Source organism: Anoplopoma fimbria, chromosome 23, assembly GCF_027596085.1.
Source record: "Anoplopoma fimbria isolate UVic2021 breed Golden Eagle Sablefish chromosome 23, Afim_UVic_2022, whole genome shotgun sequence".
Classification (NCBI taxonomy): domain Eukaryota; kingdom Metazoa; phylum Chordata; class Actinopteri; order Perciformes; family Anoplopomatidae; genus Anoplopoma; species Anoplopoma fimbria.
Window position 1 is genome coordinate 7284017 of NC_072471.1, and position 25087 is coordinate 7309103.

At 43.9% G+C, this 25087-nt stretch overlaps 2 protein-coding genes across 5 annotated transcripts in view; one reads left to right on the top strand and one right to left on the bottom strand.

The window, feature by feature from the left end:
• Positions 1 to 647: 647 nt before the first annotated feature.
• On the bottom strand, positions 648 to 4173 carry ckap4 (cytoskeleton associated protein 4). The gene is made up of 2 exons (XM_054624854.1): positions 3720 to 4173; positions 648 to 1959 (listed from the first exon to the last, which is right to left on the bottom strand). The coding sequence occupies exons 1-2, from the start codon at positions 4032 to 4034 to the stop codon at positions 754 to 756; spliced, it is 1521 nt and encodes a 506-aa protein (XP_054480829.1). The 5' UTR covers positions 4035 to 4173; the 3' UTR covers positions 648 to 753.
• A 2292-nt stretch (positions 4174 to 6465) lies between these two features.
• The window catches only part of bltp3b (bridge-like lipid transfer protein family member 3B), a 29732-nt gene continuing 11110 nt past the window's right edge, over positions 6466 to 25087 (top strand). For 3 of the 4 annotated variants that reach the window (XM_054624527.1, XM_054624529.1, XM_054624528.1), the window contains exons 1-14: positions 6466 to 6788; positions 15557 to 15719; positions 17618 to 17656; positions 19358 to 19449; positions 20150 to 20339; positions 20450 to 20590; positions 21175 to 21342; positions 21889 to 22069; positions 22304 to 22387; positions 22564 to 22725; positions 23168 to 23283; positions 23400 to 23541; positions 23956 to 24149; positions 24244 to 24978. In XM_054624527.1, the coding sequence (XP_054480502.1) occupies positions 6745 to 6788; positions 15557 to 15719; positions 17618 to 17656; positions 19358 to 19449; positions 20150 to 20339; positions 20450 to 20590; positions 21175 to 21342; positions 21889 to 22069; positions 22304 to 22387; positions 22564 to 22725; positions 23168 to 23283; positions 23400 to 23541; positions 23956 to 24149; positions 24244 to 24978 (2451 nt within the window). In that variant the 5' untranslated portion in view covers positions 6466 to 6744. Of the gene's footprint in view, positions 6789 to 15556; positions 15720 to 17617; positions 17657 to 19357; positions 19450 to 20149; positions 20340 to 20449; positions 20591 to 21174; positions 21343 to 21888; positions 22070 to 22303; positions 22388 to 22563; positions 22726 to 22819; positions 22976 to 23167; positions 23284 to 23399; positions 23542 to 23955; positions 24150 to 24243; positions 24979 to 25087 lie in introns of all 4 variants that reach the window. The other variant, XM_054624530.1, reaches the window with a different exon arrangement.

The window sequence follows — 25087 nt, forward strand, 5'->3', positions numbered from 1 at the left end:
TGTTCAACAAGGGAGAACATTTCTGCAGAACACCTGGAAGAAGAGTCAAATGTCAACCTCAAAAGAGGAAAATGACATGTTCTCTGTTACTGCTGTCTGCAGATGAAAGAGCTCAGCATGTGGTATTCAGTGTTTTACATGTCTTGTCACACTTTATCGTAAATAATAATATGGTGCCGCCCATTAAATTTAATTTTATGTGAGAGGATACTCAATAATTTAAGAACTACGCAATTGAGATGGGAATCCTATTTGGGTTTTAACATAATTTTAAGCAAAGCACCAAATCATGGTTTTAACAATAATGTCACAGAAATAAATAGTTCTTCACAGCTTAAAGTCAACAAGAGTTTTTATTCTTGTATTAAAAAAACATAGTGAGTAAACAAAGGAGTGCTCAAAAAGAGCTTATTATTGCATTTGGTTGGTTAAAAAAACAAAAAAAACAACAGCCGCGGTACATAAAATTCAACACAAAAAACATTGGAGAAAAAACAGGAACTACAGTGCAGAATGAGTTTGTGTTTGAATTCACAGATCAGCAGTAGGCTACAGCTCGGCCCCTCCCTATTGACCTAACAACCAACATTGGCTACTTTTCTAGGAAAAATGTGCAACACCGTGACATCGAGCATCAAGTTTTTATGAAAACGATTCTTCATGAGAACGGGAAAAAGTGGGTTATGGTCAGCCTTTGGGAATCGTTATTGTCATGTTTTGGTATCCTGATGTCACATTGCGAACTCAAACTCCCTACTTTCTCTTCTTGGATAAGCCCGCCAGTGTCTTTGTTGTCTCCTGCAGAGCTTTCTGAAGAGTAGCGATTGCATTATCGTGGCCTTCTAGCTTCGCCGCTTTCTCCTCCAAACCAGCCACCACGCTCCTTAAACTCTGCAGCTGCTCCGGCTTCATGCTGCTGCTGCTGTCCTCCAGAGCGGCGAGCCTGTTCTCCAAGTCCAGAACCTGCTGAGCCACGTTGGCGTCCTTCGAAGACAGCTTGGTGTTGGCGCTGCTCAGGGCGGCCATGTTGGATTGCAGCTCCCCGAAACTGCTTTTCAGTGCCTCCATCTCCTGCTCCACGGCAGTTTTGACTTCCTCCACGACCTGTCCCTGTGAGGCTAGGGTGCTTTCGTGGTCGTCGTACTTGGCGAACAGTGACTCCACTTTGTTGGAGATGTCCGACACGGACGCCGCCAGTGAATCTCCGATCACCTCGGTTGTTTTAACTCTGGCCTCCAGGTCTTCTGATCTTTTCTGGACCTGAGCGGCTTCCTCTTGAACCTGCCTCTCCACGTTGCGGACGGCGTCGGCGGCCTGCTCCACGCCGCTCTCCAGTGTCATGCTTTTGTCCATCAGAGCCTGGACTTCAGCCTCCGTCGCAGACAGTGACTGCCTCAGATTCCCAACTGTCTCCTGCACCACCGACCTCACTGATTCAACCTCCTCAGACAGCGAGGCCACTTCCTGGTTACGAGTCTGGAGCTCTGACCTCACGGCGCCTATCTGCCCACTGATTGAGTTGGCTGAGGCGTCAGAGGCCTGTTTGGCGGTTTTGATTTCAGCTACGGCCGTGACGATGGCGGAGAGCTCCTGTTTGATGAGCGCAGGGTCCTCCATGTCACCCAGACGGGCCTTGAGTTCAGCCAGCTGGCTCTGCGCTTCGCCCTGAGCTTCGGTGAACTCCGCCACGTTGGCCGTGATGGACTGACTCACTTCAGCCAGGCGCTCCTCCACGGTTTTCTCCAGAGAGGAGAAGTCCCTCTCTCGGGCCTCCTTCACCTCGTTGATGCCCTCTGAAAGGTCCCTGAGTAGATTGTTCTGGAGCCTCTGAAGGGCCTCTTCCACCTTTCTCGTCTCCACCTCGCCCCTCTTCATCCGGCTGACGGCCCCCTCCAGCTCCACCCGTGTGATGCCCAGTGCAGACTCCAGCCCGTCCACAACGCTGCTCAGAGACTCCACCTGTAAGAAAAAAAACATCCATTTTACCATCAACAGGAAATGATTAACATCACAATGCACTCAAATAAAATAACTGCAAAAAATCCCTCTCCTGTGAAAACCATGAGTCCAAAGAATCAACTGTTCAGGAACTAAGAAACAGCCCAGATTTAAGATATGTGTATTTTTCAGATGATGTTTTAAAAATAGTTTTTTTTTGCTTATGACAGAGTAAGAGAAGTTTATCAAGCATCTCGTTATTGTAGTTTAACAGTTCTTCACAAAAGTGCCTCAATTTTGTAGTTAAAAGATAAAACACCTTCATAAAATAAAAAAGCTTTAAATGGCATCTCATGGTCTTCATCCGTGAATTAATTTCTTCCCATTTGTCGGCTCAGTCAACTCAGACGCATCCCTTTACTGATGAAGACTATGTGATGTGGTGGAAGGCTCAGTATTAATGCCAGTAAGTGGATCTTGAGTTCACATTATTTTGTAAAACTACGACTGTTCCTAAGGTCAATTATGAAATTTAACTGTTGTCTCAATCTTGTAATTTTTCCTTAATTTATTTCACTTCCTAAACATGCTAAATCAGATATTTAAGATATTATTTACCATTTGATTTTTCCATAATAGGGTAATATTTTGATTTGTCTGGGAATTTTCCAAACTTTAGGAAAGAAGTTACCAAAGGAAGTTCATTTTTCATCTTAGGAATAGTGTTGCAAAAGTGTCTGAACTAAAGGTCCACTTACTAGCTTTTTCAATATTTGAAAAAAAAATATATATATATATGTTGCAAGAAATAGGACACATCATTTGTTTTTATTTATGTCAGTGGTATTTCATCAGCTTGGTGAATATTTACATTGCAATCATCGCACCTCTGTGTCACTGTTATGAGTACTATTGTAGAAGGGACCTCCCACCCAAAGTAAACTTACAGCACAAACAAGTACCACCTCTACATTTGAATGAGAAAAAGCCGAGTCATCACATAGCTGGAGCAAACAGATGTGACTGAAAAACGTCATATAGAGAACTTTGCATTCAGGAAGTGAGGAGAGAGTGAATGAAACTGGGGGGGGGAGGACTTCAGTTATATAACCCAGTATGCTTTATCTCTAATGCACTGAGAATGACATTTTTTAATTACTTCAAAATAGATTGATGATCAGACATTAATAATGTCTGTCCTTTATAAAACAATAAGAGGTGTGAACTCAATATTTTATGCTATGTGTCTAAAATAGAAAAAAACAATGCAGAAGAAAAAGGATTTATTCCCACAGGGTCTGAACCTTCTATTTTGACTTTTTTTGGACGTTTGCTGAATGAAAAGGAGGTATAAGGAGGAGGAGTTCACCAAATCCATCACTGTAGTTCACCAAACCTACCCAACCCCCACCAGTACATCCAGTACATCCAGTACAACAACCGTATGGACAGTTATGTAATGTCTAACAAAAACAATGACATGCATTGCCTATATATATATATATATAATATTTGTCTTTTAGTGGGAGTTGTGTGTATATATATATATAATTTGTCTTTTAGTGGGAGTTGTGTGTGTGTGTGTATATATATATATATATATATATATATATATATATATAGTCTTTTATATATATATATATATATATATATATATATATATATATAATTAGTCTTTTAGTGGGAGTTGTGGGGGGAAAAGAGTTTGGGACCCCATGCTGATGTCATCCACACTCTTCTTTACTTTACTCCCCCACTGATTCCTCCCTTTCTTCCCTTACCTGTTGAACGACTCTCTCCATTTGTCCGCTCAGCTCCGCGTTGATCCGTGCGCTCTCCTCGTGTCTGCTGCTCGTCTGCCGGATTTCCTCCACGACCTGCTGCAAATAGAAAGCTGCAAACCCGGCGGTGCCTAACAAGGCGATGTAAAACACCGTGGTTGCAAAGAGCCCGAGGCAGCTCCCCGATCCTGGCCCCTGAGCTCCGGGGCCGCTCAGCCCGTTCCCGGCGCTCTTCTGGGTCTTCTTGGGCGCATCGTCCGGGCTGGATGAGGCGCTCTTCTCGCTGGAGCTGCTCTTGTGCTTTCTTGCAGTCATCGTCTTGCTGGGAGGAGATGAGAGAGAGTGTGTGTGTGTTTATGTGTGTGTTTGTGGTAGAGGTGAGAGCTGGTGGCGTTGTTGCAGTCGTGGATGGAGAGGGGGGGATGTTCCCAGTACAGTCCCACTAACCGGACCAGTAGCGTATCAGTGAGCGCGTCGTGTCTTTCCACGGGGCTTTTTAAGTGTTGAGGTATGCGGATGGGGGCTGTCCCATGTTAAAGTTTAGGAAACTGAATGGAGCCACTGTAAAGACATAAAACACCAGAAAAAAATGAATGCACTTTGGTGTGATGCTCAATTTCTACACCATAAACTACATCATCCATATTATTTTTGAAACAATCATGAAGTTTCTGCAGAAGCATCTCTGGTGCAGCAGCACTGATGTTTCCTAAAGTGTGGTTTAGGCTTAACTTAAGTGAGTTTTCAATATGAACCAGATGATCAAAGATAACTTTTTTGATTATCTTGAAGTGAGAAAATGTCTTCTGCAATAGTGAAGGATGAAAGATGCTCTAACTTGGGAACTAAACTCTGTATCCTCCCAGCAGTGCATTGCTTCCTGAGGTCTATCATTCAATGTTAGTGACTTTAATTACTGTGTTTTATTGTGACACACGTGCATAAATGCTGAGATAAATCCAAGACACTGAAGACTGATGCAAACTTCTTGCAACCGGAGCAGGGAGGGGCTGCTCCTTCCTCCCGGCTCCTCCTTTCATACGTGGCAGCTTCAGGCTGCTGTTAACTCCTTTGGTCAGATCCCTGCAAGAGAGAGAGAGAGAGAGAGAGAGAGAGAGAGAGAGAGAGAGAGAGAGAGAGAGAGAGAGAGAGCCATCAGACCCAAAGTCACAGCTTATGAAGCCCACTGACAAAGAAGTGAGGAGTGAAACAAAAAAATGTCGTTTCACTGCATTTCAATGATCATAAATGTGAGTGAGTCATTTCTTTACGTTTCCATTGTGTTTGCAAGTGAATGAACACAAAGTTCTTTTCATAGGAATTTTTCCAAACTATAAGTCAAAGACAACAAATAACAACACAAACACTGACATTACAATAACATTTATTTTATTCTCTGTTCATTCATAACTATAACTTATTATCATATCAACATCTGTATTGTTGTAATATCCAATAATATTTCTGTTGGATTTTTTTTTAATATCCTCATGCAATTGTTCTCTAAGAAAAAAAGTTTTTCTTCTAGTTATGTTTTTTCTTGTGATAATATGGATATAGCATGTTGACATCATCGATTTGAACACTAGATGTCACTGAAAGAGCGTTTTATTGGTAGAGCAAACCCAGAGAACACCCTGAAGCCATGTCGACAATGAACAAACCAGAACAATGATTAAATGAAAACAATTATATGACGTATATTTAAATGTAATACTCATAGCAGCTTCCTGTAAAACATGATTACTGAGCAAACAGCAGAGTTAACATTGTTACATTACATTACATTACAGTCATTTAGCAGACGCTTTTATCCAAACACACTTACAATAAGTGTATTCAACATAGAGAACTAATAGTCACCAGAAGTCATAAGTGCATCTCCTTTCTTAAACAAGCCTCTAAGAGCATAAACCAGAGCTAAAGTACAGTGCAGAAGCAAACTTATACGAATACAATAAGTGCTACAGACTAATACGAATACAATAAGTGCAACAAACTAATACGAATACAATAAGTGCTACAGACTAATACGAATACAATAAGTGCAACAAACTGTACAACAACAGCGGAGACCACAGTCTGTCATCATGCTGATATACTGTGCATTTTCATTTTTATTCTTATTTTTATTCAATTTTTATTTTTATTTTATTGTATAATATGTGTATTTATTATCTGTTTCTATGTAGTTGAGCTGCTGCAACACCCGAATTTCCCCCATGGGGATCAATAAAGGAATATAATAATAATAATAAACTAATACGAATACAATAAGTGCAGTTGTTGAAACGGTATTCATTATCAACAAAGATCCTGGAACAGTTGAACCTTATTTACAGGTGCACATAAAAAAAATAAAAAAATTAGGCTGAAGCTTAGAAAGACATTAAGACAGCAGTGTTTGTTTTTAACCATCATTTTGCTTATAAAGAAATACAAGTAAGTTAAGGTGCAGTCCCAAAATGGGAAAATTGTGTTGTGAGAGGGAATCAACATTTAACCTATGTAAAACCAGAACTGAATTAAGAGGATAACATCTGCAATAATTGAAACTATGACTCTTTCGTTTTCCCCCGAATATATAAATATTAAAATAATTCCAGTATCTCCATATCCTATTCGCGTCAACAAGTTGCGGGGGTTTTCCCCAGCAGAACCTGAATGCGTCACGACGCCCCGCCCCCCCGCCCCTGACGCCATGACAACAGGGGGCGGGGCGTAATGACGCGCTGTCCAGGTGTTCTCTGTGTGTGTGTGTGTGGATGTTGCAGCAGAGACCCGGAGCGCTTGTGGAGCTCCATCGGTACATCTTCACGGCATGGCCTAACGGGATATGCATGGACGGACATCTTTGAAATGTTGGCTCCCTTATCTCTGTATAGAGGATGAAGCGGGAACACCGTTAAAATGACGACTGACACCGGGATGAGAATTTGAGCCGCGTGTGTGTGTGTGTGTGTTTATAGAGAAGCTAGCGGCTAGGCTAACCAGCTAGCTCACAAACACCGGGATTCGTGCGACCATGGCCGGGCTCATTAAGAAGCAGATCCTGAAGCATCTCTCCAGGTCAGTCCTGAAGCTGTGTGGGGGAGTGTAGAGGGTTTTTCTTTGTTTGTTTGTTGTTGTAATAACTTGTCTCCCCTCCCTGTCAGACTGTCAGCCGCGTTGACGTCACCCTCCCTGACCCGACGCGTCGCTAGCGGCTGCAGCTAGCATGCTAACAGGCTAGCTGGTGAAGGGCTAGCTAATCCCTCAATCCTGGCTGAAGCAGGTTGAACCGGTCCAGGGGTTGAGTCAGATTGCTTCCACGCAAATCTCAACCACAAGTCAGAGTGTGTGTTCATTAAGTGTTATTACAACACACACTAATAAACCACACATTTATGAGATCACTACACCCTCATTTGACTTGCTCAAGGGCGATTACTGTTTGTTTACACGGGTTTATCTCTGTCAGATATCACACAGATCCTCAACACACCACACAGGATTATTAGAGAAGGAAATGTCCTTTTATAAAACTTAAATTAATCACACACATCTGACAGCATCATGAGGCAGCTGCAAGCTTCCTTTCATGTATCTGGAGATGAATCAGCCTGATATTGATTCAGGATTTGTCACTTGCTGTGCCTCCATATTTTCTTTTTTTACTGTTTTGCTGTAAGCATTCAGCTCGACCCGCTTAACATGCATTATTTATTATTTTCCCCTGTCCCTCAGGGGACTTTTCAATGGGCTCCTTCCTTGTTTTTGTTCCAGAAGCAGACCTTGAAACATACAGCACTGTTTGCCTACCCTGCACTAACCCTGGTGACTTCAAACAGAAGAGTGTGTTGAATAATGATGAGTGTGTGTGTGTGTGTGTGTGTGTTAAACTCAAAGATGGACAGCGATCACGTGGAGGATAAGAAAATGACAGATGACAGATGACCAAGTCTTTGAAAAGATCATCAGTGTGCAGCTGGACCGGCTTGTGTTCTTGAAAAGAAAAAAGCACAAAGATGACAGTGCTTGGTCAGAAAAGTATTTGTGTTGTGATTTAATCAAATAGTTACTTCGCAATACCTAAATAGTGTTTAAGCTTTGTCCTTTAAACCATTACACATGGTCAATTTGTCTGCATTGTCTCCAACACACAGCCTATGAGCGGCGTGACCTTCGTTGTCCATGTACGCCAAGTTGTGTATTTGTGTCATCTTGTGCTGTGTGTGTGTGTGTTTTTCAGCACATGACTGTGCATGCCCTCAGCAGCATTAGCGTCAACATTGACAGGAAAATGACCGGAAGAGTAGTGATGATGTCATCTTCTGAGGTCTTGTCTTCCGATCGTCTTTGTCCTGATTGGTCTGGCACTGAGCAGAAGCTGACCTATCGGCGCCGTTCTGTGGAGTGATGTCACGGCAAAAAAGTGATGGTGTCAGAAAGCAAGTAGAGTGATTTGCATGCTTTGGATAATTTAGTGCGAAGACGGGTTAAACATTTTGTCAGCTCAGTTTTTTGCCTCGTCAGCACCAGCCAGGAATAGTTATAGCGCTGCTGGCTAGATTACTCACACACAGGTGTGCTTACACAGCTACAGGTTCTGTTGTGGGTGTCAACATGTCCGCTCACGTTTACAGAGGACACACGTCTGTCCAATACTGTCCGTGACCAGGACGAGCCTATCAGAGTGAGGCACCGTCATCCTTCCAGCTCATTGAGTCCGTAGTCTGCAGTGTCTGTTCTTCTTCTGGCCAAGACATGTGCACCGAGGCATGCAGGGCGTTTTTTCAGTACAATGTGTACGGTTAGAAGAAGCATTGTGTGTGTGTGTGTGTGCGTGGCTTTTTAATGACATTAACATTTGCTCTGTGTTTTCCTCATGTGAGAGTGTATTGATGAAGGAACTCAGGTAGCCCCCTGGGAGTGATTAGATGACAAGGTGTGTGTTTGTCCTCATTAGAGACGGGTTTAGATTATCGACAGGACCCTGGCCCACAGCCAGACAGAGCCAGATCCTGTTACACATACAGACACACACAAATATAGACGGATGGGTAAACGGCTAATCCCCGTTGGACTCTTCATTATTATCTACAATGATCCTTGTAAAAGAGAGTTTGTCTTGCTTTCACAGGGAGGTTGATAGGGCACAGCTTCAGCTCTTAGTTGAGTTGATACAGGAGCTTAATTCCAGGTGTTGAAGAATGAGACTTAAACTTTCAATTAATGACTGGTCTTATGACAGAGATAATGGGTTCCCAGATGGAGCTCTGTAGGGAAAATCCGACTTGGATGGTTTTACCTTCTTGCCTCTGATTTACTATTCCCTGATTCCAGCTTTTCATTCTCGTTTTCCTCTGCCTGTCCTAAACATTTCTTACACCCACTGTCTATTTCCTTACTTTGACATTGAATAAATTCATTTGAACAATTATTTTAATTGTTGATTAATCTGACGAAAGTTTTCACGAGAAATAGTCTTGCCGTTTAAATGTCTGTTAAAAACGGTAAAAGGCAATTTCCCAAAGTTCAAAGGGGCATCTTCATATGTCTTGTTCCTCTTGACAAATGATTCGTAATCCATATATATTTAAATCACAAATATTTAAAGCAGCAAATCCTCACATTTAAGCTGTATTCAACTTAGAGAATGACTTAAATCAATTGATTGTTGTTCTAAGTAGTTTATTCAGTTATCAGTCTTTCTTTTAAGCCAGATGGAAACATGGAAACATCATTCCTCCCTGAAAGCCATCCGAAGTGATGCTGCAAGAGTTTATATTTGTTTTGAAGGAACCAAGTTCAGTGTCCCACACTGTTGTCAAAATGTCTTTGTGCTTTGAAATGACTCCCTGCCAATACATACCATCCTAATTATAGAGAAAAATGGCTGCTTATTTAAGTCACAAGACCACAGCACAGCAGTCCTGCAACCTGTTGACGGCATAATCTACGTCCTCAGTCCCAGGGGAATGTGGAAATCTTGAGTGGTAGAGGGAGTTTTGCCTGATGGGGGTGAAAGGCGAAGCTGATGATAGACAAACGGACACAGAATGGGCCTCTAAGAATGAAAAGATTATCACTAGCTTCTAATGGAGAGAGAGTTCATGACCTGTCAGATTAAAGGCTCATGTTCAGGCTGGTATGCAAGGTTCATTTTTGGAGTAAAGGAGGGTTGACATGATGGCTCAGGCGTAGCCATGCACCTTCTCCTCCTCTTCATGGTGTAGCGTTCGGGTCTAATTCTCAGTTTTCATCCCATCAGTCTGCTTTTAGCATTTTGATTGACGTAATAATGATGCGTTTGATCCCACAAGAATTTAACTCGTAAAATGTTCAATTAGTAAAGAGGAGCGGGGCATGTTAAGGGGGCCATTTTCAACGCTGAGTCAGCTGAGTTTGAGCACCAGGGATTGTAAAGCAAGTGTTAGGAGCGTGCTATCTATTACGTGACGCTTTAACGCGTCTGTTCTGAAGTTTAGTGCCCGTTGCGGCGTGAGAGATGAGTCCGTTTCTGCTGCTGCTGTGTGTGTGTTTGTTGTCATGACTCTACCCATCCTGCAGTAGAGCAATGTGATGATGCGCCGTAGTGATGAACTCCATTATCTCCAGTGGTATGGCTCACTGCGGGTGGGAAGGCTATTACGGCATGAGTCACGACTGAGTGCCCTGCTGTGGGCGTCTCATCAGTGTGTAGCTGTGAAGTACTAGTCTATGTGTGTGTGTGTGTGTGTGTGTGTGTGATTTTTGTATTTGTGACATTCGACGAGCGTCACTCCAGATCCTTGGCGTCCCTTTTTCTGCTGTGTAACCGCCGCCTTGGCCCGTCTTCTCCTTCACGCCATATTCCTGGACTCTCGGGGCCTTAGCTGTCCATATAAACTTGCTTCACTTTGACAGGTTGCCTGCGTGTTGTTGTTGTTGTCGAATTGTTGACTCCGTGTTGACGTGTGTGTGTGTGTGTGTGTGTGTGTAGGTGTTTTATAGGAGTTTGTGCACAGCTGTAGATGCGTGTGTCTTTGCACTCGTGCTGGTATGTGGGCTGGAAAGTAATTCCTATAATCCATCTTGATAACTCTGAGGTGACGCAGTCTTTTTAATAACGGTTCTGTTAGTGCTGCATAATGTGTTTTTAAGCAGCTGACACTTTGCAAAGAGAAACAACAGTGTGCCATAGGATCATAAAGCAAGAAAGTGAAGACGACATCAACATGTTAGTGTTTTTTCCTGATGTATACTCATTCCTTTGCCAGCAATATGTTATGTAAGAAAAATAATGTATTTTAACTTTATAAAACAATGCAGCTGGTTTCATTAATATTGGCACATCTCTTTGTTTAACCAAAACAATACAACATTCACCTTCAGTTATTTTGTTGTGCTCATAGCAAAAAGCTTTATGAGCAACAGATAATGGTTTGCAGACTTTTTTTTTTTTTTCTGCAAGTCAGAGTAAGTTGCCCTGCTGTATTGCTGTAGGTTTTTTGGGGATATGTGCAACGTAAGAGGAAGACTGCTGGCACCGCCCAGGACTATCTGAAACCAAACCAACAGCTTTGGCATTTAGCAACCCCCTGACCAAAGCACTAAGCACCAAAAGATATATAGCTATATCAATAAAACAACAGAAAGATTTCCCAATTAAGACACCTGGACTTTGTTATATGCTCTTTTGAAAAACAAAATAAGCAAGACAGTCAGATGATAAAGTTGTAAATTGGTCATGTCACCCGCCTCCAAGCTTCTGTCACGTCAACAGGTAATTAAGAAAATGTTCAAGCACTTGGGTGGTTGTTATTTTTAGACCAACACTTTAGGCAGTCAGCCTGCAAACACTGCAGTGCTGCTGGCCTCTAGCTGAAGTGCAATAAATAACATTTTTATCTCTGATGAGCCAATAAAAATATTTTCATAAACACAAACAATATTGGAATACATTTTTACGAACTCGCTTCATATAAAACATTAGAGAAGCTTGTGTTAAAGTGAAGTCGGTCGACCGCCACCATGTTAAACAAATGAGCAGGGTCTTTAGGAACACTTTAAAGTCATTTCATTGAATTTGTTGGATTGTCTCAGGGTGCCACATTTACCACAGGCATCCCGACGGCTTCAGCGGGTCTTTCTGTTGCTTTTGTCAGCTGGTATCCAAATGAATAAAGTGCCTTGATACCCATTACCCTCTACTGTTGACACCGAATGGGCTAGTGACTGATTTAGAGGCCAATTTAAATGTCACATCCTCCATTCTTGTCGTTGAGCCAACGCCTGCTGCTATGTCTGATGAGCACTGGCTGGAATGAATGTGGTAACATATCAGATCCCCCCTTTTTTTTTAAATTTGTAACCAGTTTCTGTGTCTCTCTTTCTGTTTGTCTGGTTCTCTTTGTCTCCTTGTGTTGCCGGAGTCTTTCGGTTGCTAAAACAAGCCGGTTGTCCGTTTGAGTCACTCAGTTCATCTTCCCTCAGGCTCCTCTCTTCCCAGCACTGATGTCATCAGGCTGCGCCACGAATGCACCGTCAGGGCAGGAAAAAAAAAAACCAAGTGCCTCTGTTTCCATTCACAGGATCCACAGACATCAGCATAAAAGAGTGGCGGACTAAAGTCTGCTCCCACTGTATTTGTGGTTTAGGGGAAAATGTTGCAAGTTCCGCCTACTGTTTCCGACATCTTTAAGATGATTTACACACAAACACTTCACAAAGAAGACGGTACCAGCTAATACTTGCTTTAACAGAGATGAATTTAGGCATGTTAGTGGTTAATTTCCCGTCTGACAGGTAGACAGACGGGACAGACCCCCCTCCAGCCAGGAGCTAGTCCTAATCTCTTTATGGGCCTGGATTTGGTCCGCTGAGCTCGGCCCTGCTGACTGGAATAATTGGCTGAAGGCCGGAGAGGAGGAAATGAAGGGGAAAGATGACGGTGTGTGTGTGAACCTAATACCCCTCTGCCTCTTGCTGTTGTTCACGATAACAACTCCGCCTGTGTAATTTAGCTTATGTAGCGCGAGTAGCCTCGATATTAGACAGCTGAATCAACAACATATTATTACAGTGTTGGCTTATTAATGACTTTGAAAAGAAGGGGAGAGGAAACTAAGGGGGTGGCCCGAGGAGAGGCCGAGCAGCCAGATAAGGAGCGAAGAGAGCGAGTGACGCTAGCTGGCTAGCTGGTTGATACTTGATCAGCAGCAGGAATGAATATTTCACTGCTTACAAGGCCGAGACGCTCAAGCAACAACACCCATCTCTCAGAGACGGACTGTGGTTCTGTATGCCCATGTGGGCGTATGTGCACATCATGTTATTTGTGTTTTGTTTGGAATTGAGTGTTTTTATTTTTTTTCTGTCTTGTTCCGTGTCCCACCACGCTGAGTCTCTGTTTATGTCTGCTGCTACTGCTGAATAATTTACAGGTTACACCTTGAATTGGAAAAGAAACCACAGCTGCGAGGAGAAGGTGTGGAGAGGAATTTGACAAACGTGGGCAGCTGAATCATAAAGCGTTGCTTATGGGGAAAACATTTTTTCCACACTGAGAGTCTCTGTGCATCTTCCTATGCCTTCAGTGGAGACGCAGACCATGAGATAGACAACCTTTGTCCACCTGAAAGTATCCAGTCACCGAATGACATCATCATACATCACCTCCTTTTTAATGTTCCTATGTAATCTTTGTATTGGTAACCAATCACTCAATTAATAACTCACATTGGTATCGGGAGAGAAAAGGTTGGGACGGATGATACCTGATCAATGTTTATACTTCCTATAGTGAAGGAGCTGTTTTGGTTTTTTATGGGTTTTTTTTTTTTGGCTAGGTGTTGACCCCTTATCACTTTTTGGTACTAAAATGTGAGCGTAAAACCAAGTTTCATGCTGTCAAGTATTTCAATATTTCAATGAAAGCTTTGTGAGATTCTAAGTCTTTATTTTTTTATTCTTTTATCAGGTATTTCATGATGTAAATGGAAACTTTGCAACATTATTTGGGAAAGTCCCATTATTTGGGAACTTTTATCACATGTTATTCGCCTTATTTCTTGTCACATCTCTGTCAAATGAAGGCAGCTTTTGAAATGGATGAGACTCATTTACCTCCAAAAATAAGCATCATGTTATCCGTGCCGGTAAATCGGGTATTGTAGCGCTGCTGACGTTGACTCATTTCAAACGATACCTGCCTCATCGCTATGGTGACTTGAGCACAGTTGCACACATTCCTTCACGGCGTATCTAAGTTAGTAGGGCATTAAAAATACTAAAACTGTAGTCTATTGTCTCTGCCATGACTATCAGGTCACTCTGTCAGTAATGTGTGTCGGTTGTGAAACTCTGAGCTTTGACCTGACCCCATTTACACACACATACTGTAAGTGTGTGTGAGATTAGCTAGTTATGAGATTAAGCATACTTGTACAGTACGTGTGTGTGTTTTTTTAAAAGTGAGTTTTAACACCACTACCAACCAACAAGCGTATTTCTAGTGCTACTCCAGCGCTTTACCTGTTGAATACAGTTATTTCACTGCATTGTTGAATGACTACAAAACCACAATTGGCTGTTTTCATGGCGTTCAAACGTGGTGCAGACTACAACCAGGAGGAAAAATGCACTTCCACACCAAAGAATGAGGGGCTGTGTGGCTCTTTGACAGCTAGAGAATGTGAAATCTATACTATCCGTTTTTTCTTTTTAGGAGTTTCCATCACACTGGTCTGCCGAGATTCCCGGGGTCAACAATCCATTCAGTATCTGCCCACTCTGCTAACTATTAACCAATAATCAGTCTGTGAGCGTGGGCAGAAAAATCACTTAGGTCACGGACACTGGAGTTTGTGTGTTCAAGCGTATTTACTTAAGCTAAAGAGCAAATAGACCAAACACACAGAATCACATCAGCACACTGAGACCTTATATATATATATACATAGCATTTCCTGTGAGACTGAGGTTTAGATATCAATACAAGCTCATACCTTTTTAATGTAAGGTGAATATTGGCAGTGTGAGGCTGGAGAACACTCTGTCCTCTCTGTAAGTTCTTTCCAGCACCGATTTCACAAACCACAATCATCCTGAGCTCTGATATATAACATAATGTCAGACTGAAGCCTTTTACCTTACCTCCCACTGTACGATCCTGTCTGCCCTCTTACTTTCTGTCTTTAAATTCTCTATATTGTAATTTTAAAAAAACTAAAACTATTTTTAGACTCTCTGTACCTTCTCCCTGTCATTATCGTATTGAGCAGCAACTATAGTAACAAAGCAAACAAGTACAGTTAAAAACAAAGTAAAACACTCTTTTCTAAAGGCAGGTTTGAGTGTATGCAGTATTTATTTCCATACTTGTAGCTGGGTTAATTGACTCATAGTATGACTTCAACAGAAATGTATAACCCTGAATTATAGGATTTTTTGGGGGGTATGCTATTAAAAGGATGTGGGTTTTATTCTTGGATATATTTCACTCTGAAATGAATAGCTTGCTTGGGGAAAATACTGTATATTGCTCGATATGCATGACAAACTTTTTTTGAAAAAGCGATGTGTGTGTGTGTGTGTGTGTGTGTGTGTGTGTGTGTGTGTGTGTGTGTGTGTGTGTGTGTGTGTGTGTGTGTGTGTGTGTGTGTGTGTGTGTGTGTGTGTGTGTGTGTGTGTGTGTGTGTGTGTGTGTGTGTGTGTGTGTGTTGCATTGGACAGGCATCTCTCTGTCCCCATCCGGTACACTAACACTAACAGTTGGGGGTTTTGTTTGGGCGGCCTGTTGCTTTGCCAAGAAACCTGTTTCTATAAATAATCCCAGGCTCAAAGCTCCACTTCTTCTCATCCGTGTCTCGTAGGTTTGCGAAGAACTTGTCGCCGGACAAAATCAACCTGAGCACGCTGAAGGGGGAGGGCCAGCTGACCAACCTGGAGCTGGACGAGGAGGTCCTCCAGAGTCTGCTGGACCTGCCCACCTGGCTGGCCATCAACCGAGTGGAATGCAACAAAGCCGCCATCAGGGTGAGGGACACAGTGTTGACTTAGTGGCTTTTAAAGGGGATAGCTATACATTTTGGGAAATATGCTAAGTCGCTCTCTGGCAGATAGTTGAACGAGAACATGTTATATCTCTATTTTTTGGGCCAAACACAGCAACTTTCTTCGTTGGTTGCTTGGCAACTGCTGAGAGCCAAGAAAAGCTTCATCCGTAATCCTCTGTAAAACGAAGAGTTGTTGTTTTTACTCTACAGTTCTTGTACGGATTAAACAAATGGGAAATGAGGTGTTATTTAGTTCTTTCCCCTGTTTCCAATCTTTAAACTAAGCTAAGCTAACCGCCTGCATGCTGTAGCGACATGTGCTACATATAAAAGTGTTATCAATCTATTTATCTAACTCTCTTCTAAAAGGGGAATAAGCATATTTCACAAAAAAGTATTTTATTGTTTGAAGGGGATTGTTAAAACAGAAAGTAGAAAGATACAATTTCTTTTACCAAATCATCTTTAAAATAATGTACAAAACTGACTGACGTGATTTTTACTTCAGTCCTAAATGAAAGGAAACCCAGAAAACTACATATTTATCCTCCGTATGTTTAAACAGACAGGATGACTCTCTATTAACACCTATCATGTACACTTCCAATGAGACTTTGCCCTACACACACACACACACACACACACACACACACACACACACACACACACACACACACACACACACACACACACACACACACACACACACACACACACACACACACACACTCTGCTGGAGCTTACTGATTGATGCCTGGGATGTGGTCATGGTCGTCATGGTATAAGAGTCGACTTTGACACGCCCTGGAAACAGTGAATGGAGTCGCATGCAGTAATTTCCTTCGTGACTTTGACTTTTATTCAGACCAAGGTCCAGCTTTTATTTTCCTCCTCCACCTCATGTTTTATCTCTCCCTTCATCCCGTCATTTCTCCACCCTTTCTTTAAACCTGGTGGTCGCTACCCTTCCCTTTGCTACCTGCTTTTGTCTTCTAGCTTGAAATCTGTTTTTGCTGTGTCATTGACAGCGTTGCAACCGTACTACCCCACACCATTTCAGTCAGTGTGTGTGTGTGTGTGGAGCATCAGATTTCTCAGTGGACGTTGGAACTGTTGAATTTGAAACCTGTCGTACCGCTCGGCTTCAGCTTTTAAAGTGCATTGTGTTGCTTACTGCTGAAAAAAAAGAGAAAAAAAAAGAGAACAGATGTATATCTCACTTCCTCACTCGTGAGATCCCCTTCTCTTCTTCCTGTTACAGAGGAGCAACACTCTCACCTCTTCATTCTAAAAGACTGACACGAGCTAATTAAATGAAATAAAAGTACATCCACTCATGTAAACTGCAAGAAATGTTTCCGCTCTGAAGACCTAAGCTGACAGGGCTGATCTAACACCCCCTGCTGGCGACTCCTAGCATTACTACGAGGGAGGCAAGGCAAAAAAATTCAATGTCTCTAATTCAATTAGAGCCGCAAATCCTTGACTCTTGATTTACGACTTTTCAGAGAGCGAGTAGCTCAGCGGAAAGAACTGCATGTGAACACGAGCGTTTAATCTCTTTTGCTATATAATTTGACACGGACTTGAATCAGGAGGCAGCATGTTGAGGATTAATGGAGCTCTGGAGCCGAATTGAACAAACTGCCTGTCAGTCTTGACCCATTGATTTTCTCCCCCCTCATCTCTGAGCTACCTTGCCTGCTTTTTTTGAGTTTATTTAATTCTGGGCAGTTCAGTAGCATTTTAATTTGATTTGTACATCCCATCGATTGAATGGTAATTTAGTTAGTTAGCTTTAGGAGCACTAAAAGGTCAAAATGCTTGCTGAATGGTTCAGAATACTAAGATAAGACACCGTTCTGTTTTCATTCACAGATACCATGGACAAAGTTGAAGACTCACCCCATCACTTTGGTAAGTTTCACCCACCGCACCTGTCGCTCACACAATCAAAAGAGAGCATTGAGAAGTTTCTATTTCTACATTTATTGTCATTTAAATCGTCACATCTTCAATAATACCATTTACAGATTAGATTTGTTTCTAAATCTAATCGGATCGATCGACAGCTTATACTCCTGCATAATTTACTTATAGTCCATCACATGTCAAAACAACGTAGTACATCACAAGGTGAAGAGCAGGAACCCGCTGAAGGTGTTGTAGTAGTAGCTGTCGTCGAAGAGCACTCTGTTTGCGTAGAGCTGCACGAACACGCTGTCTCCCACCTCCAGCTGCACCACGGCGGCGTTGGTGGCGCTGTCCTGGCTGTCGTCGCCCACGGTGTCCCACGTGGACACCATCTTCTGGCTGTTCATCATCAGGGACACCACCGAGTTGGGCTGTCCGGAGTTGTTGTTGTACATGGTGTAGCTGAAGTAGTAAATCCCCTGGGCCATGGCGGTGAAGATGCCAGTGGCCGGGTTGTAGCCACTGCCGATGTTGGAGAGGATTCTTTGATATTTAAGTGGCGTGTCTATGTCGAACGGACCGGCCGAGGTTCCCAAAGAGACGGTGAAGGCCATCTTCAATGGACTTCCAGACGTGAGGGCCGTGAGGGTCTTCAGCTGCTGGTCCTGAGCCTGGTTTATCCTCTGCAGCTCCTGGGCCTGGCTTTTGTAGGCCAGCAAGGTGGCTTCGACGGTGGCCATCTTCTGCATCATGACGCCGAGGTTTTGCTCGAGACTGGCCTGTGTCCGTATCATGGCTTCCGTCCTCTCCCCCATGGCGGCCACCTCGCTGAGCAGGACGCAGGTGTCGGGCTGACAGACTGCCATGCTGGCTCCAGTCCCCAGGTGGCTGTAATTCCCAGCGCACAGGCTGCTGGAAACCGACAACAACATTAGGAATATGCGCTCCATTTTCTGACACTCGTCCACACAGAACCTGCGATGTAGCGTGTGGTCCTCAGTCCTCCAATATATATACTCTCCGAACCCTGCTGTTTCACAACCTGTTTGTCACTGCCTTAATGCATTATACAATATGTTACAACAAACATATCAGGGGAACACAAAACTATCGCGACAATATTTATCAAACAAGCACGATTCATCAGGACCACACAATAGAACTGCATTATGATAAAAGGCAGCACAATAGCACTTCGATGAATCCGTTATGAGTCACTATACTGCATAACACAATGTTATCACACCTCCAACAATAGCATGGAAATATTCTACAACAGTGTGGCTACTGGCCGAAGGTGGTAACAAAAGAGCGTCAAGAGTTTTATTAATCTGAGAATAATTCTTGGCATTTCAAAGTGTTTTATCTGGCTGGTCAGGCTGCTGCTGGTGTGTGAGGTGCGGAATAGATGACTAACATTAAGTCAAAACAGGAGTTTAAAGGTTGATGGAAACTGCCGCAGCAGCATGACAAGGTTCCTTTTGAATATTGGTCTGCTACAGAAAAATAAAAAGCTAAGAAAATCAATTTTAATGAAAACAAGGACTGTACCGAATGTCCCCATTTTATTCAAAGAATTGTATAATACTAATAACATAAGTGTAGCCTGGGTTTTGCTTGAGCAGTCTCGAGTAAATCCCCGGTACAGTCCTATTGAAGACGATGGTTGTTGGTAGTGATGTTAAGCCCGTGACTTTCTTGCAGACCCTGGATAAAGTGGTGATGGAGATGAGTACCTGTGATGAGCCCCGTCCCCCCAATGGCCCGTCTCCCATAGCAACAGCATCAGGACAGAGGTGAGCGCCCCGGTCCATAACTCTATTATCTGCATTTGGGTGAAGATCTCCTATACTTGCCTGGATTGAAATGATTTGCTTCCCTTAAGGATAAAAAGGTTTTTTTCATTTGCACGACAGTAACCCATTTAAAGTGCAATTTATTTTGTTGTTGCAGTTTCCTTTTTTATTACATATGATTTCTTTTATAAGTCAAGTCAGGCACTCTGCGCACTTTATGATCACATTTTATGATGATGAGCATTTTTTATTGATGTTTTTTTCCCGAAGTTGGTAGTTGGACTTCAGCTTGCACAGTAAGTCTATATGAAACTGTAAACTCAAAATACAGACACTGAGACTGTTAAGGACAAAAATGTCCCGTTATGAATTATATTATATCTTTCAATCTAGAGCCCCGGATTCAAAGCTGGAGTTTTTGCTATTTTCCATCTGATTAAACAATTTTCTCTTTTTGCCCTGGTGGGAATACATGCTTTTTTTCTTACTGCACATAGAATAATAAAGCATCAAACTCAATGTTGTTGCTAATCCGGGTTAAACATTCCCGGTGTCCTTGTCGGTTCAGTATCATATTAACAGTATTTGAACTTGTAATTATGTTCAAACGAAATCAGCTTTCAGTACAGACTAATAACAACGTATTGCGCCCTGTTGCTAAGCACTGCTCATCACCTCGTTTACCCAACTCTCTCTCCAGTGAATATGGCTTTGCTGAGAAGGTGGTGGAGGGGATGTCACTGTCCATCAACTCCATCGTCATCAGGATCAGTGCCAAGGCCTTCAACGCCTCCTTTGAGCTCTCCCAGCTGCAGGTCTACAGCGTCAACACCAGCTGGAGCATCAGTGACCTCCGATTCACCCGCATCCAGGACCCTCAGAGGGGAGAGGTCGGTGGTTATTTATTCTTTTTTTATTCCAAAGATTTATATGATGTTGTGTCACCCACGGTTCTTTTTTTTTATTTTTTAATGGTGCTGTCGTTCCTCGTTTGGTTCAGATCCTGACGTTCAAAGAGATCAGCTGGCAGATGATCCGCATCGAGGCCGACGCCATCCAGAGCGCCGAGCACGAGATGCTGAGCGCCCCCATCCGCCTCATCACCAACCAGTCCAAGATCCGAGTCACTCTCAAGAGACGGGTGAGCCACAAACGCAAACACACGTTTACCTTTTTAATAGATTCATTCACTTTAGGAAACTTGGTGGACCAGACTGCTCTTAAGAGAGGACATTTATTCCACTGTGAACACAATCCCTTTGTGTTGACGCATGGGCTGTGTAGGGCCAACAGCAGTGATTCATCAAACTGCTTGTGTGCATTCTAGCAAAACAACATTACTCATAACCGTTGGAGATGTGGAGATAAGATTATAATGCGGCATAAAGCCTTTTGTGTGAGTTCTTGGAAAGCAATTAACCCCATTTGTTTTCTTCAGGCTTTTAAAGAACTGCAGAATAAAGCATTAAAAACACAAACTCTTCCCCTCTCTCAAATATGCCGTGTATGCAGTTTTAGTTCATATTCTAAAAAGGGATATTTATGTTGGATTTACCTGATAAAGAGCCTGTAATGTGCACTTCAAGTGTTGGACTGCTATTATCAAATATCTCGCACAATAATAGAATTCCCCTACGTGTGTCACGTTACATTTCTGGGCGCTCTCAGGCTACCTACCTCCACCTGCATAATTCATGTCTCTGCCAATGGCTCTGCCCGACACAGATTAAGGACTGTAACGTGGTGGCCTCCAAGCTGATTCTGATCCTGGACGACCTGCTCTGGGTGCTGACCGACTCCCAGCTCAAAGCCATGGTGCAGTACGCCAAGTCTCTCAGCGAGGCCATGGAGAAGTCGGCGCAGCAGAGGAAGAGCATGGCCACGGAGGACCAGGTGCAAATGTCACAATGCCCACATTTCACCCCATCTGTGTCATTGTCTGATAGTTTGGAAATCATGTCCTCCCCTCTCTGTGTCACTCTCCCTGATGCCGTATGGCGTCTATCTGCCTACGCCGTCTCTTTGTCTCTCTCTGTGTCTTTCAACATGTCCTAGTTTTTGTTTCTTTAACACATACACTCACTTAATGTACAGACATTGATCGCCCACACAAATTCACACCTATCCAGGTTGTACAAAACCTGCATTGGTAGGTTTTTATGTTTTGGTCTAATACGCCATCTACTGGAAGAATTTAGTATTGCACGATTCAGCAGTTGATTGAACTAAAGAGTATTTTAGATCTCTGTATGCCTGAAATCAACATGAAATCAACATGAAAACAAAGAAAAGCTTTAACCAAACTTCAACATTAACCAACCAGCAACAACAATATTACAAGATCAAATACAGCAACACTTTTTAATATGCACTACAAGCGTCTGAGCACCTAAAAATTCCAACACTAATTCTCTTTGTTTGTGCGTCGGTGTTCCCCAGGCGTCATCGGCGGCCCCCTCAGCCCAGCAGGTGCGTACACAGCAGGCGTCCACGGCGGCGGAGCAGAGCGCCACCATGGCCAAGCTGTTCAGCGCCTACGACGTATGCGAGACCTCCCACCACCTGCAGATCACTCACCTCGACCTGCACATCTGCGACGACATCCACGCTAAGGACAAAGGTAGCATATGCACGCATCTACATGTGCTGTACACGACATGATATAAACACACACTGGCAGGTACAAGGGAACGTTTTTTCCTCAATGTGATTTCATAAAATGATCTTTGACTCTTCGTGAATACAGCTCTGGCCTAAATCACAGTTTCTTTGCATTTTTTTTTAAAACACAGATTAACTCAGCAAATGTTTTCATAAAAAGCTAAGACATATTTCCTGTCTTTCCTCTGCGCAGTGATCAATAAGAGGATAACGGGCGGAGCCATGCAGCTCTCCTTCAGCTCCATCACTCTGGACTACTACCCTTTCCACAGAGCAGGTAGGAATCCTGCAACGATACCAACACGTATATATACACGCACACACACACAAGACAAGCAAGTACATGTACATTCAAAGACAGAAGGGTGCACAATTATTTAAAAAAAAGAAATTCAGTTCATGACGGAAGTACAACTACCTGTACCTGACTTTCCTGCTCTCCGACCTCTCCAGGTGAGAGCTGTGACCACTGGATGCACTACAGCGAGGCCACCAAGACCAGAGAGGGCTGGGTGCGCAATCTGCTCGACGAGTTCAACTCCAACGTGGAGATGTTACAGAGCGCAGTCCGAGACCACCAAGGCCCGGCCCCTGTGCACACCTCCCCGCAGCACGGTAAACGCACACGCCTCACTTTTTGTTGCAGCTCATGGCGCGCACGCACGCACACTCAAAAGCACATCATTCCTGTGGATTTTCTGTCCTCCAGTGTCCCTTAGGGACGATGTGTATGGGCCTCTAGGAAGTCAGGAGAGAGCAGGAGGAGGAGGAGGAGGAGTAGGGCTTAGGGAGGCGGAGGGAGGACTCCTAGAGCGGAGCCCAAACACACATCCTCCGGCCCAGTGCTGCTGGTGCCTTGAGCCAGGTACCTCGGTGTGTGTGCGCACGGCTGGGTGCGGTGATACACACCTTTTGCAAGGCACGGGGGTTTCTCTCATTAGAGAACTGAGTGGTTTCTCTGTTTGTCTCCCTCCTTTTTGTCATTTCATTTTTGCCCCTCTTTTTCTGTCCTTCAATCTCTCGTTCTTTCTCTCTCTCTCTCTCTCTCTCTCTCCAGGTAAGATAAACACCTCCTCCAGCGCCACCTTCAGTCCTCCTCTCCCTCAAAGCTCCAAGACCCAGCTCATGTCCAGCTCTGTTGTTCTCAGGATAGCCGACTTCAGCATCTATCAGGTCACTGCAGGACACACCCTGGCTCACACACATTCATGTTGAGAATCACTGAGACTACATAATCTTCTCTTGCTGACTTTTAGTGATAGTTTCTGTGTCTTTTCTGCGTGTTCCAGGTGTCAACAGCGGACCAGCGCCGCTCCAGCCCCAAAACCATGATCTCCTGCAATAAGAAGTCCTTGTACCTTCCTCCAGAGATGCCGGCCATTCATGTCGAGTTCACAGAGTACTACTTCCCTGATGGAAGAGACTACCCAAGTAAGACTTCGGTGTTTAGCACATCATTTTAGAAACATTCATCTTTATAAGTAGGTCGGGAGCTTTTTTATACACCAGGCACACCGTTTGGCTTTCCTTCTATTCAGCGGTGGGGAAGTCACTGACTGCTTTGTGGCTGAGAGGACATTGATTTTCTGAACTACGCCCAGTGTTCTGAATGAGGAATTGCCCAATTAATTCATGTTATGGATTTCTCACAAATTCCCTTACAACATTATACATACATTAAACACTTTGATGCTTTTTCTTCTTTTTTTTTGGCAATAAAGCGGAAATCGTTTTTTTCTCGTGTCTTCTCTCATTGTGATTTCTCTAATGGCTCACTCCTCCCTCCTCTATGTGACTGCAGAATGTGTAACGCCATATCTCTTCCAACTCCCCCACTCCCTCTAGTCCCGTGTCCCAACCTGTACGTCCAGCTGAACGCCCTGCAGCTGGTCCTGGATCCACGCAGCCTGGTGTGGATCAACCTCTTCGCCCTCGACCTCAGGCAAAGCTTGGAGCAGTTCATGGAGATCTACAAGCTCAGCGACTCGCAGAAACCCGAAGAACACGTCGACATCAAGGTCGACGGCCTCATGCTCAAGGTGAGGGGGAATGCAGAACGGTGGACACGTGGTCGTTCAGGTTTAAAGTGTGGAATGTGTTCTCTGGTACTGATTTTGTGTTTTTCTCCATTAGCTGGTGATTCCCATCGACCGGGACGCCTCCTGTCCCCCTGATCTGCCGCGCTCCATCTCAGTGCAGACCTCAGAAATGGTGGCCACGAACACCCGGCACCCGGCTAACTGCACCCGCTCCCACCTCGAGGCCCTGCTGCAGGCCTTCGAGGAGGAGCCCTTCTTCTCTCCCTCTTTCTCCTCGTTCCCTCGCTCCTCCTCCTCCTCCTCCTCGGTACCCCTCCTCCATCCCGTCTTTCAGCGCCACGCTCACGAACAAGACACCAGGCTCCACGACATCTACCGGGGCCTGGTGGTGCCGACGTTGGGCGCAGACACCCTCAAGATGCCGGCCGCCACCGACTTTTGGGCGTTGCACTTTGCCCAGTTCTGGGTGGACTACGAAGGCACCCGCGGGGGCAAGGGGCGGCCGCAGCCCTTCGTGGACTCCTTCCCTCTGACCGTGTGGGCGACTCAGCCTGCCAAGATTGCGCAGCACCAGGAGAAGCTCAGATGTGGTGCCGGATCCAGTTTGTCCAGGAGCACATCTGGAGAGGCCGTCGCACGCCTGCAGAGGAAACGGTTATTAAAGGACTATTACAGCACCGAGGCACACAATGCAACGCCGCCTCCCAGTAACGGACTCCATAAACCCCTCTCATTGGACAGTCTGCCCTCCTCCTCCTCTTCTTCGTCAGCAAGTAAAGATGCAAATGTGCATGTGTTGGTGCACGTGCAGAAGCATTTAAGTGCTCAGGTATGTTTTTCATTCTTTTGGTTGTCAATAGTGCACAATATGTGGTGAGAGACTTGCACTGGGTTCTCTTTACTCTTTAAGTGGTGTATGGATCAAAAGCAACAAAGTG

Bases quoted from the DNA above. Each gene is read 5' to 3' on its own strand.
- ckap4 (XM_054624854.1), bottom strand. From the start codon at position 4,034: ATGACTGCAAGAAAGCACAAGAGCAGCTCCAGCGAGAAGAGCGCCTCA. The intron at 1,960-3,719 runs GTAAGGGAAGAA...TTTTTCTTACAG, and splicing joins TGGAGAGAGTCGTTCAACAG to GTGGAGTCTCTGAGCAGCGT.